The following is an 18558-nucleotide window of genomic DNA, read 5'->3' as shown; positions in this document are numbered from 1 at the left end:
AAAACTTACAATATTCAATGATTAGATTTCTTTAAAACAGGTTATAGGCTACATGTGCACCACCAATTCAGAACAGTAGGTGAAATTAAGAGGGGTAAATAGACCAAATTATTAGGGTGAGGCACATGGGCTACTAACAGCTTACTACACAACAGACACTTATGTATACTGTAGCTAAGAAAGTGTTCCAGAATTTTGTAATCAATGTTCATAAATTTCAATTATCCTTATAGGTTTGCAACCCAGAGTGTGTAAAGTTCTGGTTTAAATGAAACAGACAGAATTCCCAACTCACAATTAGTCAAATCCAATTTTATTTGCGAGAGCTCTACCGTGCATATACAAAGATGTTCCTTTTATAACATCCTCTTAACCTACGCACATACATACACACTAACATTAGGAGAGCTATCCTATCTACTTCTCTACAATTCTCACAACAGTTGATCACTACCCAACTGACAGTTCTATTCCCCCCAAGATAAGGGAAACCTGGAGGGGTACTCCCTGTCCTATCTTATCTCCCCAGAGTTATAGCCGGGTCGGTTCAAACATAGGTTAAGGATTCTCTTTGTTTTCTTTCAGCACTCACATACATTCCTCTCTTGCCCAGTCCAACCTATTTGGACATATGTTTATCAGCTTTAAGTACTCCTTGTCTATGGTACATAACCTCTAATCCCTAATGGTTAAGTTTCCGGGTAGAATGATTTAATCATTTATCTTCAACCTTTATAAATTATTTTAACAGAAAGTAATACTATCTCCCTGGCATATTATATAATTTATGCAGCAGCATACAAGACATTTTTGGACTCACCTTGTGTTGCTGTGCTCACTTGAACTGGAAGGTGGCACGGCGGTCCTTCGTGGGCAAATTTTGTCATCAAAGTCTGGCATTCTCTGGATATATGGTGCTTTCAAGACAACTGGGAACTCGGAAATAAACAAGGTTGACTCATGATGATGTCATTGATCTTCAGGTCGTAGCTCTAGAAAGAGTTCCGAGTTCCCAATTTACAATTCCGAGTTGGATGACCGTTCAAAACGTATTTCCCAGTCGGAGCTAATTTTTTTCGGAATTCCCAGTTGTCTTGAAGTCAAGTTTTCACAGTTCCGAGTTAGTAGTTTTGAGCGTGGGACAAATCATGCTTCATTGACAGCATGGCCAATGTTGAATATTTATCCTTTTAAGCTTGGAAAAGAGACCCCTAAACCAAGACTTGGACCACACACCCACTCCACTGAATAGCAGGCTAGTGATTGCTTTGAAACCACTTATTGTTGAATTAGCGATTTCCAACTTGTTGTGTAATGTTTATGTCCAATGGTCGATGAGCACCGATATCTTTTATCTATAATTCCTCTTCATATGACAAGGATTAAAAAGGATTTGCCAGTAAATTGTCGACTTGATTCATGATGACTGCTAGCTAAGATTTTGAAAGTATGATGTTGACATGATCAGTCCAAGCAAAGATACTGTACATACAGTTGAAGTCGAAGTTTACATACACCTTAGCCAAATACATTTAAACTCAGTTTTTCACAAATCCTGACATCTAATCATAGTAAAAAGTTCCTGTTTTAGGTCAGTTAGGATAACCACTTTATCTTAAGAATGTGAAATGTCAGAATAATAGTTGAGAATAATTTCTTTCATCACATTCACAGTGGGTCAGAAGTTTACACACACTCAATTAGTATTTGGTAGCATTACTTTTAAATAGTTTAACATGTGTCAAATGCTTCAGGTAGCCTTCCACAACCTTTCCACAAGTTGAGTGAATTTTGACCCATTCCTCCTGACTCAGCTGATGTAACAGTCAGGTTTGTAGGCCTCCTTGCTTGTACATGCTTTTTCTACCCACAAAATTTCTATGGGATTGAGGTCAGGCTTTGTGATGGCCACTCCAATACCTTGACTTTGTTGTCCTTAAGCCATTTTGCCACAACTTTGGAAGTATGCTTGGGGTCATTGTCCATTTGGAAGACCAATTTGCAACAAAGCTTTAACTTCCTGACTGATGTCTTGAGATGTTGCTTCAACATAGCCACATAATTTTACTTCCTCATGAAGCCATCTATTTTGTGAAGTGCCCTCCTGCAGCAAAGCACCCCCACAACATGATGCTGCCACCCCCGTGCTTCACGGTTGGGATGGTGTTCTTTGGCTTGCAAGCATCCCCCTTTTTCCTCCAAACATAACGATGGTCATTATGGCCAAACAGTTCTATTTTTGTTTCATCAGACCAGAGGACATTTCTCCAAAAAGTACGATCTTTGTCCCCATGTGCAGTTGCAAACCGTAATCTGGCTTTTTTATGGCGGTTTTGGAGCAGTGGCTTCTTCCTTGCTGAGTGGTCTTTCAGGTTATGTCGATATAGGACTCATTTTACTGTGGATATAGATATTTGTGTACCTGTTTCCTCTAGCATCTTCACAAGGTCCTTTGCTGCTGTTCTGGGATTGATTTGCACTTTTCACACACAAATACATTCATCTCTAGGAGACAGAACGCGTCTCCTTCCTGAGCGGTATGACGGCTGCGTTGACCCATGGTGTTTATACTTGCATACTATTGTTTGTACAGATGAACGTGGTACATTCAGGCATTTGAAAATTGCTCTCAAGGATGAACCAGACTTGTGGTCTTTTTTTTTCTTTTTCTGAGGTCTTGGCTGATTTCTTTTGATTGTCCCATGATGTCAAGCAAAGAGGCACTGAGTTTGAAGGTAGGCCTTGAAATACATCCACATGTACACTTCAAATTGACTCAAATGATGTCAATTTGCCTATCAGAAGCTTCTAAAGCCATGACATCATTTTCGGGAATTTTCCATGCTGTTCAAAGGCACAGTCAACTTCTGACCCACTGGATATGTGATGCAGTGAATTATAAGTGAAATAATCTGTCTGTAAACAATTGTTGGAAAAATGACTTGTGTTATTCACAAAGTAGATGTCCTAACCGACTTGCCAAAACTATAGTTTGTTAACAAGAAATTTGTGGAGTGGTTGAAAAATGAGTTTTAATGACTCCAACCTAAGTGTATGTAAACTTCCGACTACAACTTTCTGTGATTTTACATAATTTTATCTGTGGCCAATGACCTTGAGCCTTCTTGGATGGGCACTTCTAACGTCCCTCTATGGCAGCACCCAAGGGGCTAAATGTAAGTCTTCCCTTACTTGGCGGGGATTTAGTGTCCCCATGAGTGACAGAACACTGAGCCAATCATGGCGCAACGCTTTATATTTTCTGCTGGCTTACCCCGCCATTTCTTTTTTGGGCAAAAAATGTGGGGCTCAAAACATGTGGGGTTCTGCCCCACCTGTCCTGAAATCACTGGTCGCCACTGATCATGCTGAGACATGAGGTGATGGCAGCGGATTAATTGCACGACAATGGGCCTTTCATCACGGTATCTCTGTGCATTCAAATTGCCATTGATAAAATGCTATTGTTTTCATTGTCCATAGTTTATACCTGCCCAGACCATAATCCCACCACTACCAAGGGGCACTCTGTTCAACATTGACATCAGAAAATCTGCCCGGTACAGTTGAAACTGGGATTAATTTGTGAAGAGCATACTTCTCTAGCGTGCCAGTGGCAATTGAAGGTGAGCATTTGCCCACTGAAGTCGGTTACGAAACCAGACTGCAGTCAGGGCAAGACCCAGGTGAGGATGACAAGTACGTAGCTGAGCTTCCCTGCACAAACTGGTTTCTGACAGTTTGTGCAGAAATTCTTTGATTGTGCAAACCCACAGTTTCATCAGCTGTTCCGCAGGTGAAAAAGCAGACTGTGGAGGTCCATGGCTGGCGTTGTTACACGTGGTCTGCAGTTGTGAGGCCGATTTGGACCTATTGCCAAATTCTCTGAAAGGACGTTGGAGGCGCGTTTAGAGAAATGAACATGAAATTCTCTGGCAAAAGCTTTGGTGGACATTCCTTCAGTCAGCATTCCAATTGCAAGCTCCCTCAACTTGAGACATCTGTGGCATTGTGTCGCGTGACAAAACTGCACATTTAGTGGCCTTTTATTGTCCCCAGCACAAGGTGCACCTGTGTAATGATCACGCTGTTTAAACAACTTCTTGATATGCCACACCTGTCAGGTGGATGGATTATCTTGGCAAAGGAGAAATGCTCACTAACCGGAATGTAAACAAATGTGTGCACAAGATTAGAGAGAAATACGCCTTTTGTACATTTGGGATCTTTTATTTCAGCTCATGAAACATGGGACCAACACTTTATATTTTTGTTCAGTGTACTATCCTTGCGTCATCCAAATTCAGTAGGACGTATTATTTTCATTGAAACATATGTGGATCACCACATCAATAACTTCTGAGGGTTTATGTAAAACACGTCAGGGATATTATATACTCCAATTTTAGTTGTCATTACATTTCCAGATTTCGTGTTAATATCGGAGATGAGATTTCTGCCATGGAACTAAAATTCCATAAAACCCGTGCAAGCCGGATACTTTTGCTTCATTTCCGCCTTGCTGGATATCTGCATGAGGCAACCTCACCAGGCCCTTTTACGTCTCTGAGAAGTGTGGTACAGAACGGCAGACAAGTGAGTGAAAAGAATATACGATTTTCATGGCCAAAATTGCATGAAAGAGCACAATGTCAACCCATCATACGTGTAACGTTACTCGTTTGCCTTTGAGTCAAAAGTATATCACAATTTTTAGTCCAAAGTTGTTTTGTAAGGAATCTGAATGCTTGCTCCGTGCTCAAATGATTTCATCAGGGGAAGATTGTTAGCGCGATGCTAGCACATGTGCAACATGTATGTCGAGCTAACTACACGTTTAGCGTCCTCACGGGATCACTCAGCGCATTGTTGCTTTACAATATGTTTAGTTTGCTGTTTAACACATGGCTATTTGAAATATATTGTAGTGTTGCTTACAATCTGACGTTGGCTGGTGAAATTGTAACGTCACTGTAGCTAACTAGCTACCGCTAGTTGTTAGACTCGCGTTGTTAGGCTTTTGGGCCTTGTGTGTAGACTCGTTCACATTGTCTGTTTTTATTCCTACTAGTTAATTACAGGTAGTTATTTACACATTTATTTATGCTGTCCATGTGTAGCTACGTTGCCAACATCACTAGTAAACGTTAACCGTTATGTCTAACGTTAGTTACTATTCGTGTGTTGGCAGCAGTGGCAGAAATTCATTCCTGGTGTTTCCTCTTGCATTCACCGAATTAGTTGATCATGATTTGGTAATGTAGGATACCATTATTTCAAGGCCTTTTGCCTTGTGGGATTTGAGGCCAGACATTGCACTTGTGGTACCTTGAATCTCATAATTAAATCATCAGTATTGCCTGACCAAATATGTTTCTCTCCAGTGACTTCAGAGTCGTGGGAGACTGCCCCAGCAGTGGCTGAAACGCCAGAAATCAAGCTCTTTGGGAAATGGAGTACGGATGATGTTCAGATCAATGACATCTCCCTGCAGGTGAAGCATTTCAATGTTCGACTGGTGACCCTTCTAGGCACTAAAATGCAATTTGTGTAAGCGAGGCTAGAGTCACGTCTTTACAACCCTCATTGTCCTGGTGTGCTAGAGTGCTCGCATAGTAAACTTCTTTGCATATTCATTGGCTGTAGTCTCTTGTGGCCCAGTCAATCACCAGCTCAGAAATATATATATATTCCCTTAACCTGGACATTCAAACCTAAATTCTTGGGGCGGGAACTAATATTTATGCGTTTTGCTTCACCTCAGGATTACATTGCTGTGAAGGAGAAGTATGCTAAGTACCTGCCACACTCTGGAGGCCGTTATGCTGCCAAGCGTTTCCGCAAGGCCCAGTGCCCCATTGTGGAGCGTCTCACCAACTCCATGATGATGCATGGCCGCAACAACGGCAAGAAGCTGATGACCTGTCGCATCGTTAAACATGCCTTTGAGATCATCCACCTGCTCACTGGCGAGGTACGTATTATCTCTGCCTTATTCAACATTGTTTTTTCTGTCCCAAATAGCACCCCGTTCCCTTTATAGTGCATTACTATGGTCCTTGGTCAAAGGTAATGCACTAAATAAGGAATAGGGTGCCGTTTGGAACCCGGTCTTTGTCTTAAACTCCATGCCTGTCAGCCTCCCGCCACTATGCCGGTCTGTTTTAGTGACCTGAGTATAATCCAGTGGAGGCTCAGATGGACCCAGCTCTAGGAAGCAGGGCTGCCTAAACAAATGGGCAGCTCTGTGCCGAAAGGCCTGGAACACACACCACATGGAACTTTTAATGTTTTAAGTCCATGCCTACTCTCCTGTTAGTTATCACTCCAATTTTAGTTCAGTCAGCTGGATGTCCCAAATGTAGGCTCTATGTGGCTGTCCCTGTGATTTGTACCCCTGAATATGGTTTACAGTACAGTTGTGGGGGTTGACCTTGTCTCTCCTCTGCCTTGCCCCCTCAGAACCCCCTGCAGGTGCTGGTCAATGCCATTATCAACAGCGGACCCCGTGAGGACTCCACCCGTATTGGTCGTGCTGGTACTGTGAGGAGGCAGGCTGTGGACGTGTCCCCTCTGCGCAGAGTCAACCAGGTGAAGTAGCCTGCCTGCACATTCTGCTCTCCAACTCAGTGCCTGTGTATGCTGCCACTTGTTTCACTGCCAAAAATCTAGGCTGTCACAAGTGAAGTAACAGGATAATGAAAGACTTGTCATTTGTGTACTTGAGGCTAGAGTCACGCCTTTACAAACTCATTGTCCTGGTGTGCTAGAGTGCTCGCAGATTGAACATCTTTGCCTATTCATTGGCTGTAGTCTCTTGTGGCCCAGCCAATCACCAGCTCAGATACAGAATGTCCAATTTGACTTGTGTTTTGTGCAGATTCACAACGTAGTTTATTTATGTTCTGTGTTGTGCATGTCTGCCCCCACCGTGTTGTCTCAGGCAATCTGGCTGCTCTGCACTGGAGCAAGAGAAGCTGCTTTCAGGAACATCAAGACCATCGCTGAGTGCCTCGCCGATGAACTGATCAACGCTGCTAAGGTGAGACTGTTTAAAGTGTAGTCTCAAATGCTGTTTCGGTACTTAACATTTGGTTCTGGACCAGTCTGCAGTTGTTATACAATTTCTTTTTTTTACTAGTTCTCCATGTCAATTTATTTGGTTTTGATCAGTGTATTGAATGTTTTGTCTCTGTCAGGGTTCTTCTAACTCCTACGCCATCAAGAAGAAGGATGAGTTGGAGAGAGTCGCCAAGTCCAACCGTTAATGTTTGCTTTCTAGAAAAAAAACTCAGAAATAAATTTGAACTTCATCTGTTTAATGTGGTATGGTGTTTAGTAAAATGCACACTTATAAGGGCATCAATACATGACTGGGTTGAGAAATTAGTCAAAGGTTTAAAATTTATTAATTTGCTCTACTACATACAAAGTTCTAAACATCACATACAAAGGCTATACTGAATTTGTGTACAAATTGAGTTTACTTGTTTTGACTATAGGTAGTTGAACTATATGCCTTAATGTTTTAAAACATTAATTTAATGTTTTATCACCAATGAGGACTTTGCAACAAAGTACAAAACCCAGGTACTGTGACTCAAACAATGCCAGTTTGTTCCGAGTTGCTATATCATAGTCTGGAGGTGTTGAGCAATAGTGTACAACCCTCAGTTATGTTTGAGACATGAACAACTGTCAGTGTTTCAATCCATAGGCCTTTGCAATTTGGGCCTTGGTTAATCCACAGGAACAAGTCAACTGTCATGCTGGAAATTGTTGAAGGGGATTTATGAACTCGTTCCTTCCTTGGGCTATTCATTTGACCGTCATCTCAACCACCAGGACATTATTTAAGTGTGTAAAATTTCACAAATCAGTCATGTCCTTGGAGGGTATGACAAAGAATATAACAAGTTTATTCATACCTATAAAGCATGCAGCCAGGCCTGGTGGCAGGATACGTTTTTCAAAAGCAGGCACTCAATCTGCATTTCAGGTTTCACCTGTGTTCTAATTCAACAAACGTGCATTTATAATCCCCTTTATAATAAAGCCTTACATGCAAATGTGATAGATGTGTAGTGGCATAGGCCTACAGTTGAGCAGAGGTGTTTATTAATTTCCTTCAATTCTACTTTATTTAGATTACATGACTGGAGAGGATGTTATTTTATTTGTTTTAAATATATGCCCCACATTTTACTGGGTGGCTGCTCTGACATTGATAGCCCAAGCCAATGAAAAGACGTAAAACAGATTGTGGAATATTTGGCAGCAACAAAGGCTACAAAAAAAATGTTGGCGAGCTGTACCAGGGATTCTTTTTCCACATAGCGTATGGTGTGCTGTATAAACTCCCGCCTATTCCTGTTTTTGGATTGGTGGATAAATCTCGTATTTTTTATTTTAATATTCGATTAGTGGTGTTGACGTCAACCGCCTATATTTAACGAGAAGAGACGCTGTATTTAAGGCATAGTCCGTCCTGGATTTCTAAAGGGGCGAGTGTTTTTTTTATTCTCAAAATTACCGGGAAGTCACGTGCATCACACAGTACAGTCGTAACAACTTCCGCATTAACTAAATTCTACTCTGAAATAAGCCTCACGGAGCAAATCATTTTTTATCTTTAATACATTCGAAACACGTTGCCAAACTGGAAAGTTATTTTCGCGCCGAAAGATTTTTGAATTAGCAAAACCTCTCGCTGCGCCTCCCTTCGTGTTCGCAAAATATTGAGTTGAGAGATTCGTCTTTTTCAGCAGGAGGCATTTGCTCTCCGAACTCCTTTTTTCTCTGTGATTGTATTTAGATATTTGCGAAAGGTCGATATAACCATAGATATGGAATCCATACAACGGACGTGCCCATTCAATTCAGGACCGGCAGCCATTGCAAGTTTACCACTCAAATTGTAAAACGTTGAAGTGGTACGCCCCTTCTATGGCCGCAACAAAACAGCCTACTTGGAGCGCGGATAGTGTGGGTTGGAGAATGGATTAGTATTTAAATACAAGTTATATAGGGACATAAAATGCCCGCATACAGAACACCTACATTTAAAATCTACAGCCTATTAATGTTCATCAAGCCACACTGCTCTCTTTCCACAGTAGGGGGTGCAGTTGTGCAGAATATGCACATTGAACCCTCTAGCCCTGTGTAGTGCCGGGCTCCTTGGGATGTCCCTACCCTAAGCACTGACCTTAACCATACCCCTATCTTACCCGTTTTAAATTTCAACTTCAGATCTGGGATGTCCCAAGGATCCCATTAAGAATTTCTCTTTAGCTCCCTGCCCAACAGTTAGCGATGTCCTTGATATGTTCACATTTGTATTTACATATAGTCAATGAAGGTCTATGTGTGTTCTATGGGAGAAGAGCAGGGCATTTAGAAGTATGGCTTCCTGTTGATAAGTAGGCAGAATGAAGACAGAGACCCTCCGAGCTTGGAGGCCTCGCTGCACGCTGTAGGGAGGAGGGTGTAGTCCGTCAGCTTCTGGAAGGCCTGGGGGGCAGGAAGAGATATAATACCATTTTATTACATTCACATTTATGGGGAGAATCTTTGGCCAAGGTCCGCGATGGCTGGTTGACAAGCTTTTGTGTAGTAGCCTAATGTTCATCCTCCATTCTTTATTCTAGCATGCACTTCATCATGTGACTATTTCATGGTGTTTTGCATCAGGGAGGAAAATGAAAGCGTTAATGAAATAGAACATCATGCCTTCATGCACTTCATCATGTGATCATGTGACTATTTCATGGTGTTTTGCATCAGGGAGGGAAATGAAAGCGTTAATGAAATAGAACATCATCATCTTTGGCCAAGGTCCGCGATGGCTGGTTGACAAGCTTTTGTGTAGTAGCCTAATGTTCATCCTCCATTCTTTATTCTAGCATGCACTTCATCATGTGACTATTTCATGGTGTTTTGCATCAGGGAGGAAAATGAAAGCGTTAATGAAATAGAACATCATGCCTTCATGCACTTCATCATGTGATCATGTGACTATTTCATGGTGTTTTGCATCAGGGAGGGAAATGAAAGCGTTAATGAAATAGAACATCATCATCTTTGGCCAAGGTCCGCGATGGCTGGTTGACAAGCTTTTGTGTAGTAGCCTAATGTTCATCCTCCATTCTTTATTCTAGCATGCACTTCATCATGTGACTATTTCATGGTGTTTTGCATCAGGGAGGAAAATGAAAGCGTTAATGAAATAGAACATCATGCCTTCATGCACTTCATCATGTGATCATGTGACTATTTCATGGTGTTTTGCATCAGGGAGGGAAATGAAAGCGTTAATGAAATAGAACATCATCATCTTTGGCCAAGGTCCGCGATGGCTGGTTGACAAGCTTTTGTGTAGTAGCCTAATGTTCATCCTCCATTCTTTATTCTAGCATGCACTTCATCATGTGACTATTTCATGGTGTTTTGCATCAGGGAGGAAAATGAAAGCGTTAATGAAATAGAACATCAGGGCACTCTTGGAATTGACTAGAGGGACTTTGTACTGAAAAGAAAGAAATTCTCTCTTACACTGCCTTCAGAAGTAGTCACACCCCTTGACATTTTCCACATTTTGTTTTGTTACAACCTGAATTTTAAATGAATCAACTTGAGATTTTGTGTCACTGGCCTACACTCAATACCCCATGGTGTCAAGGTGAAATTATGTTTTTAGAAATTTTTACAAATTAAAAAAAAAATGCTGAAATGTTTCAGTCAATAAGTATTCAACCCCTTTGTTATATGAAGCCAAAATGAAGGGTACCTATTGGTAGATGGGTAAAAAAAGGCAGACATTGAATATCCCTTTGAGCATGGTGAAGTTATTAATTACACTTTGGATAATGTATCAATACACCAGTCACTACAAAGATACAGGCATCCTTCCCAACTCAGTCGCCGGAGAGGAAGGAAACCGTTCAGGGATTTCATCATATAGTGACTTTAAAACAGTTACAGAGTTGAATGGCTGTGATAGAAAACAGGATGGATCAACAACATTGTAGTTACTCCACAATATTAATCTAAATGAAAAGAAAGCCTGTGTAGCGGATGTGAAATGGCTAGCTAGTTAGCGGGTGCGCGCTAGTAGCATTTCAATCAGTTACGTCACTTGCTCTGAGACTCAAGTAGTGTTGCCCCTTGCTTTGCAAGGGCTGCGGCCTTTGTGGAGCGATGGGTAACGACCGTGCTTCGTGGGCGACCGTTGTTGATGTGTGCAGAGGGTCCCTGGTTCGCGCCCGTGTCGGGGCGAGGGGACGGTTTAAAGTTATACTGTTACATTGGTGCTGTTGACCCGGATCACTGGTTGCTGCGGAAAAGGAGGAGGTTGAAAGGGGGGTGAGTGTAACGGATGTGAAATGGCTAGCTAGTTAGCGGGTGCGCGCTAGTAGCATTTCAATCAGTTACGTCACTTGCTCTGAGACTTAAGTAGTGTTGCCCCTTGCTTTGCAAGGGCCGTGGCTTTTGTGGAGCGATGGGTAACGACCGTGCTTCGTGGGCAACTGTTGTTGATGTGTGCAGAGGGTCCCTGGTTCGCGCCCGTGTCGGGGCGAGGGGACGGTTTAAAGTTATACTGTTACACCTGTACAGAATACAAATATTCCAAAACATGCATCCTGTTTGCAATAAGGCACTAAATTAAAACTGCAACAAATTTGGCAAAGAAATTACCTTTAGCTCCTGAATACAAAGTGTTATGTTTGGGCCAAATCCAACACTTCATTGGGTACCACTCTTCATATTTTCATGCATGGTGGTGTCTGCATCATGCATCATGTCATCTGCAATGACTTGGGAGTTTTTTTTGTATAAAAAGAAAGGGAATAGAGCTAAGCACAGGCAAAATCTTAGAGGGAAACCTGGTTCAGTCTGTTTTCCAAAAGGCACTGGGAGACAAGTTCACCTTTCAGTAGGAAAATCACCTAAAACACAAGGCCATATAGTTGCATACCAAGACGACATTGAATGTTCCTGAGTGGCCTAGTTACAGTTTTAACTTAAATCGGCTTGACAATCTATGGCAAGACTTGCAAATGGCTGTGTAGCAATGATCAACAACCAACTTGACAGAGCCTGAATAATTTTTTAAAGAATAATGTGCACATTTTGTACAATCCGGGTTTGCAAAGCCCTTAGAGACGTACCCAGAAAGACTCCCAGTTGTATTCACTGCCAAAGGTGATTCTAACATGTATTGACTCAGGGGTGTGAATACTTATGCAAATAGATTATTTCTGTATTTCAATTTTCAATAAATGTGCAAAAAATCTCTAAAAACATGTTTTCACTTTGTCATTATGGGGTAGTGTGTGTAGATGGGTGAGAAAAAAGCAATTTAATCTAATTTAAATTCAGGCTGTAACAACAAAATGTGGAATAAGTCAAGGGGTATGAATACTTTCTGATGGCAATGTAAATGTCAAAGGCACAATAAAGTGGATATTAAAAAAGTGCTGCTTAGTAATGTAACCTAAAGACCACTGTTCACTCACAGGGACACTTTCGGGACACTCCTCAGTGGGCGGGTGAAGCAGGTAGTCCACTTTGGAGGGGCCCCTGACATAGACACAGTTAGCTGCTGCACCCTCAGGGACCGTGAGCACTTCGTAGTGGTGATCAGTCAGCTGCTCCATCATCTACACACACACAGAGAGGCAGGGCTAACAAGTTTCACATGACAGCACCGGCCAGGGTCTGTTCACATTAGAGTAGCCCACACAAGGAGAAATTAAAATGTGCATGAGCCAATCATCTCCGGATGGGGACCAAATAGAGTAGACTAGAGGGCGACCGATTAATCGGCATAGCCGATTAATTAGGGCCGATTTCAAGTTTTCATAACAATCGGTAATCGGCATTTTAGGACACCGATTATGGCCGATTACATTGCACTCCATGAGGAGAATGCGTGGCAGGCTGACCACCTAATACGCGAGTGCAGCAAGGAGCCAAGGTAAGTTGCTAGCTAGCATTAAACTTATCTTATAAAAAATAAAACATCTTAACATAATCACTAGTTAACTACACATGGTTGATGACATTACCAGTTTAACTAGCTTGTCCTGCGTTGCAAATAATCAATGCAGTGCCTGTTTATTTATCCTCTAATCACAGCCTACTTCACCAAACGGGTGATGATTTAACAAGCGCATTTGTGAAAAAAGCACTGTCGTTGCACCAATGTACCTAACCATAAACATCAATGCCTTTCTTTAAAATCAACACACAAGTTTTTTTTTTTTACCTGCATATTTAAAAGAAATTCATGTTAGCAGGCAATATTAACTAGGGAAATTGTGTCACTTCTCTTGCGTTCTGTGCAAGCAGAGTCGGGGTATATGCAGCAGTTTGGGTCGCCTGGCTCGTTGCGAACTGTGTGAAGACCATTTCTTCCTAACAAAGACAGTAATTAATTTGCCAGAATTGTACATAATTATGACATAACATTGAAGGTTGTGCAATGTAACAGCAATATTTAGACTTATGGATGCCACCCGTTCGATAAAATACGGAACGGTTCCGTATTTCACTGAAAGAATAAACGTTTTGTTTTCGAAATGATAGTTTCCGGATTTGACCATGTTTTAATGACCTAAGACTCATGTTTCTGTGTGTGTATTATATTATAATTAAGTCTATGATTTGATATTTGATAGAGCAGTCTGACTGCGCGGTGGTAGGCAGCAGCAGGCTCACAAGCATTCATTCAAACAGCACTTTCCTGCGTTTGCCAGCATCTATTCACAATGCTTGAAGCACAGCGCTGTTTATGACGTCAAGCCTATCATCTCCCGAGATTAGGCTGGCAATACTATAGTGCCTATAAGAACATCCGATAGTCAAAGGTATATGAAATACAAATGGTATAGAGAGAAATAGTCCTATAATTCCTATAATAACTACAACCTAAAACTTCTTAACTGGGAATATTGAAGACTCATGTTAAAAGGAACCACCAGCTTTCATATGTTCTCATGTTCTGAGCAAGGAACTTAAACGTTAGCTTTCTTACATGGCACATATTGCACTTTTACTTTCTTCTCCAACACTGTGTTTTTGCATTATTTAAACCAAATTGAACATGTTTCATTATTTATTTGAAACTAAATTGATTTTTATTTATGTATTATATTAAGTTAAAATAAAAGGGTTCATTCAGTAATATTGTAATTGTCATTATTACAAATATATACATAAAAATCGGCCGAATAATCGGTATCGGATTTTTGGTCCTCCAATAATCGGTATCGGTATCGGCGTTGAAAAATCATAATCGGTCGACCTCTAGAGCAGATACTAGGGTCATGTGTGCTTATAGGACTCTAAACAACACCATGATTGTTTAACACAGTCCCATAACGCTTGATTTATCATTTACATTATTCATCTGAGCACAGTGACATAAATACTGGGCTGGAGAGAGTCTTTTGAGGTGATCACTTTGCATGTCGGAATGGGAGTTTGTTGTGGCAAGCAGAATGTGGTCTGCACATGGGTAGAGAGCTACAGTATATTCATTCACCATCTTTGTCTCGGACGCACACAACACACACGCTCACCCGGAGGGTCTTCTTGGCCCCATCACTGTTGCTGATGATGATAGTATCAGGACCTCCCATAGAGCAGATGTTCTTTAGACGAGCTCCCCCACACACTGGCACCGTGGACACAGCAAAGTCCTAAAACGAGGACAGAGATGGTAAGAACAAAATATAAAATATTGTACACAGGGATATGGTCGTGTACTTGGACATCAAATCAAGTAAGAAATCAGATAGATTAGATAATAAATACAGTGTAAATATTGCATGTAAAGCAACACCAGGAAATCAGACAGATGGCAGACACAAACAAAGCCCCACACAAAATTGCATGCCACACCCTGAGTGATTTTGAATATCCAAATCCAACAAGTCCATTAAAATGTAAATAAACAGACCTGACTGTGAAAACATCATGTCTAGTTTATGGGAGCATGGTAGAGATGTAAGAAGTATACATTTACATTGTACATAAAAATTATTTGTCTTTTAACTATAGATCTCATAATACAATAGGACAATGGCCACCTGCTCATCCCTGTTGCAACACATGGGTTCTTTCCCAATTTGTCTTTCCTTGATTCCTTACGTCCTCTTTGCTTGCCTCTTTCTCAGAACATATTGGAGGAGAAGGTTGGAGGGGAGGGACTTTGAATCTTGTCCTCATGTGGTTTGAGAAAGGAATCAAGCTATACTCACTCTGAAAGTGTCAGCCAGAACCTCAGCTCCTCTGTGGTTGGTGTGGGAGGAGATTCCCACAAAGAACTCCCTGCCGGTGAAGAGCACGTCACTGCCCTCCAGCGTGGCCCCTGCGGAGCCCCCCTCCTCTGCCCCCATCTCCACCACTGTCAGGTTGAGCTCCGACATCACCCTCCTCACTGCTTCAGTCTTAGGGAAATAGGAGAAAGGGACAGGGAGGGAGGGAAAAGGGGAGAGAGAGTTGATTTTCCAGGTCAAACTGACTCTACTGCAACATTAATCTCTAATTAAAACATAATTAACAGCAACATAAATCAATAATTTAGACAGAACTACAACATGTTTAGTGGAATGATTCACAACACACACACATCTCCTTCATTTAGGGTAAAAAAAAAAATCTGCGATACAGAGAATAAAAAAAATTCTCAGTTGTTGTGGTCAGTGTTTACCTCACTGCGTCTCTGCTGTTTGAAAGGCCTGGTGATGAGTGCCGTGTCTCCCTGTATCACCGCTACATCCTCTATCCTCCAGCTCTCTGGTAGCTCCGGGTCTGCAGGGATCTCTATGAGCTGCAGCCCCACCTTCTGTCTCAGAGCCCCCGTCAGCACCCCAAACTGACGCTGTGCTTTGGCCAGGTCCATCGTGGTTTCCCCGTTTTCGACCTTGTCGTTTTTCTCGTCATCAACTTTCCCAAAGGTCTCTGGGATGCCCCGCACCACGGCGTGAGTGAAGCGGCCGTACGGCAACACGCTTGCCATAATGTGTGTGTGCAGGTGTAGGAGTACCCTGGCTATGGGCTAGTAGTGGTGTTCTGCCACTACGAGACAGAACAGTGAAAGTGTGTGTATGCCACTAGATGAGTGGGAGGGAGTGGATGAGAGTTCTTGTCAGATTGTGTTCCCAACTGTTTGAGAAGCTGCGAGGTGTGACGGCAAGACCAGCTGGACACTAAAGGGATGTGATGGAGAGAAGCAGCAACTCTATGGGGAGTCTGTCAACCAGGCAGGAAAACACACAGGAGAAAGTCTTCATCCCTGTTCTTCCACTGCAGTGATCAGCCACTCCAATACCCACCGCATAGTTCCAGGGAGGTAAATATGGGGAGTTTCAGTCTGATTGCTGTCTGAAAGAAAGGAGGGAGACAGATTCATTGGGGCTTTTTGATGAGAAGGATAAAGCATGTTTGTACTGCTCTGTGACTCATTAGATGAAAGTTCCTGTGATCAATTGTGTCTGCTCTACTGCCCGCATCTCAGTCTCTTCGACTGCAGGACATACAATAGGCTACTGTCTGGACCATAACATATTTTTCTTAGAGAGACAAAAGTCTGTTTTGTGGTGATACTGGAGTTGGACAGAGATGGCATGAAAAAAAAAAGGATCAAAAAGGATAATCTGACGTGTCCAGTGTCCACCACTATACAGCCCCCATATGCTACAACTAAATAAAAACAATTATTCAACAGCTAGTCATGCAGATAGAGACACTATTCTTATTTCAAGTTGAACTGTGAACCAGAATTAATACAGATAACAGAGTGGACGGGAGAATACAGACAAGGGCTGCATTGTTCAAGGGCAGATTATTTGAGCACAACATCCTACAATGGCCTTGCAATGGCAAATATATCCGCTCATTGCCTACAGTTTAGAGACAATCACTGCTTTATTATCATCCTGTAGTGAATACCGGCGGCAATATTCTCTTTGCTGAACGCAACAAGTGGTGCAGGATTGTCAATATCATGTCCATATATGTTCACATTCTGCCTACATTTAGTGTATTCTGGATAATTAAGAGAGAGAAAACATTTGATAGCAGGGTGATAATAACCATTCACGGCAGCATTTAATTAACTATCAGACAATAACAAACAAAAAGGGATGTTTCTCAGTATTGATTTTAGGAATGTTGACTACCTAAACCTAGATTTAGGAACATTTCTCTTACTAATTTATTTCAATGTATTTTTGGCATCCCATGCCAGCCATCTGCAGAGTAACAAGTTGCACGAAAAACATCTGAAATATTTGCCTGTAAGAGCTCATCACGCCCAGTGCAATGTCAATATTCAAAAATCTAAGTGAAGATGGAAGCCTACCGTATTAATGCTTTTACAGAGGTTATTCAAATTCTGTTCTTTTCCCCTGGCTGTGTCTTCTCGGTCATCGTATCTCGTTATTATCTTCTCTTCTATATTTCCCTCTCCCCGTCTCACCCGTTGCCCTGTTCACGCTTTCATCCCCCCCTTCCCCTCCACATCCCCCACCAGTACGTCCTGTCCAGGATTCCACCTCTCCGCTCAACGAGAAAAGTAGACAGTAGGTTATTATCACGATAGATTTGCTTCTTACCTTGTATGAAAGTGCAGATCGAATACAATTCAACTCGCAAATGATTCTGACTTCTGTCACTTTAATAAAGTAGGCCTAGGCTTAACAGCTAATCTCCTTAGAAAATGTTCGCCAAACCCGTTGAAATGTTGCTTCTAACGTAAACTCTTTCTATGCAGAATTCATAGTAACAAAGATTGATTTCAGTGGTCCTCGGAGAGATTGTTTTATTCATATTTTCCCCCTGATCCATTGTTTCCAAGTGTGACAACCCCCAGCACCCTCGCCTAACTTGTATCCGCCCATTCTACATAATATAAACGTGAACAGTTATATACATTTGCAATGCTATTTTCTTATCGTGCGCTCATCAGAATAAATTGCCTACATTATTAATCCCCAAACTTTCATCACTTTCTTTTTTACAAACGCAATACGTTTGACTATTCAATTGTGTGTGTGTGTGTGTGTGTGTGTGTGTGTGTGTGTGTGTGTGTGTGTGTGTGTGTGTGTGTGTGTGTGTGTGTGTGTGTGTGTGTGTTGTTGGCCTCTAGTCTTTGTCTGTGAAAAATAATCCTGGCTTTTCTGCAATATGGGTCATATATCTGTGCAATGGGGTCCAAGAGAAAGATACATGATGGAGTCACACAACATAGTTTGTCAAAGTGTCTGTTTGTCTTGGAAAATTAAGAACAGTTGTCTAATTCAATATCAATGCTGGTGGTTTATCACACTTGAGAGGTTCGGCCTACAAATATTGAGCATCACTCAGTCTCACATTTGAGATATTTATCTCTGATTAAATGGTAAACACAGAAACAGACCCACTAGTGACAGATGGCGTGTGTGACCTGCAGACAGGGCAGTGCAATGTTCCCGTCTAGCGACTGGCATATGTTACTGCAGTGAAACATGTCAAAACAGTCCACTGCAGATTTGATTGGGAGTCAGAAAG

The 18558-nt window shown here is 41.7% G+C and overlaps 2 protein-coding genes and 3 non-coding genes across 8 annotated transcripts; 4 read left to right on the top strand and 1 right to left on the bottom strand.

Moving 5' to 3' along the window:
* The first annotated feature begins 4488 nt into the window (after positions 1-4488).
* Positions 4489-7322, top strand: LOC129831370 (40S ribosomal protein S5). The gene is made up of 6 exons (XM_055894719.1): positions 4489-4596; positions 5385-5494; positions 5765-5974; positions 6463-6591; positions 6944-7042; positions 7200-7322. Coding segments are annotated over exons 1-6 (618 nt in total). The 5' UTR covers positions 4489-4595; the 3' UTR covers positions 7269-7322.
* Positions 5554-5685, top strand: LOC129831494 (small nucleolar RNA SNORA3/SNORA45 family). Its single transcript, XR_008755742.1, has one exon. It is a non-coding gene; the product is annotated as a small nucleolar RNA SNORA3/SNORA45 family (small nucleolar RNA).
* On the top strand, positions 6143-6270 carry LOC129831493 (small nucleolar RNA SNORA65). The gene has a single exon (XR_008755741.1). It is a non-coding gene; the product is annotated as a small nucleolar RNA SNORA65 (small nucleolar RNA).
* On the top strand, positions 6722-6852 carry LOC129831495 (small nucleolar RNA SNORA3/SNORA45 family). The gene has a single exon (XR_008755743.1). It is a non-coding gene; the product is annotated as a small nucleolar RNA SNORA3/SNORA45 family (small nucleolar RNA).
* LOC129831369 (N(G),N(G)-dimethylarginine dimethylaminohydrolase 2-like) lies at positions 7303-17911 on the bottom strand. Of its 4 annotated transcripts, none has more exons than XM_055894715.1 (6): positions 17625-17911; positions 15719-16392; positions 15267-15455; positions 14586-14705; positions 12519-12662; positions 7303-9513 (listed from the first exon to the last, which is right to left on the bottom strand). In XM_055894715.1, the coding sequence occupies exons 2-6, from the start codon at positions 16025-16027 to the stop codon at positions 9397-9399; spliced, it is 879 nt and encodes a 292-aa protein (XP_055750690.1). In that variant the 5' UTR covers positions 16028-16392; positions 17625-17911; the 3' UTR covers positions 7303-9396. The 4 variants fall into 4 exon arrangements, with proteins under 4 accessions (XP_055750690.1, XP_055750693.1, XP_055750692.1 ...); XM_055894718.1 differs by having other exon boundaries at positions 15719-16388; XM_055894717.1 differs by lacking the exon at positions 17625-17911 and adding an exon at positions 17372-17517.
* Positions 17912-18558: the final 647 nt, after the last annotated feature.

Source organism: Salvelinus fontinalis, chromosome 32 (assembly GCF_029448725.1).
Source record: "Salvelinus fontinalis isolate EN_2023a chromosome 32, ASM2944872v1, whole genome shotgun sequence".
In the NCBI taxonomy this organism is placed as follows: domain Eukaryota; kingdom Metazoa; phylum Chordata; class Actinopteri; order Salmoniformes; family Salmonidae; genus Salvelinus; species Salvelinus fontinalis.
Note: the sequence above shows the minus strand (reverse complement) of the source record. Positions and strands in the feature narration are given on the sequence as shown.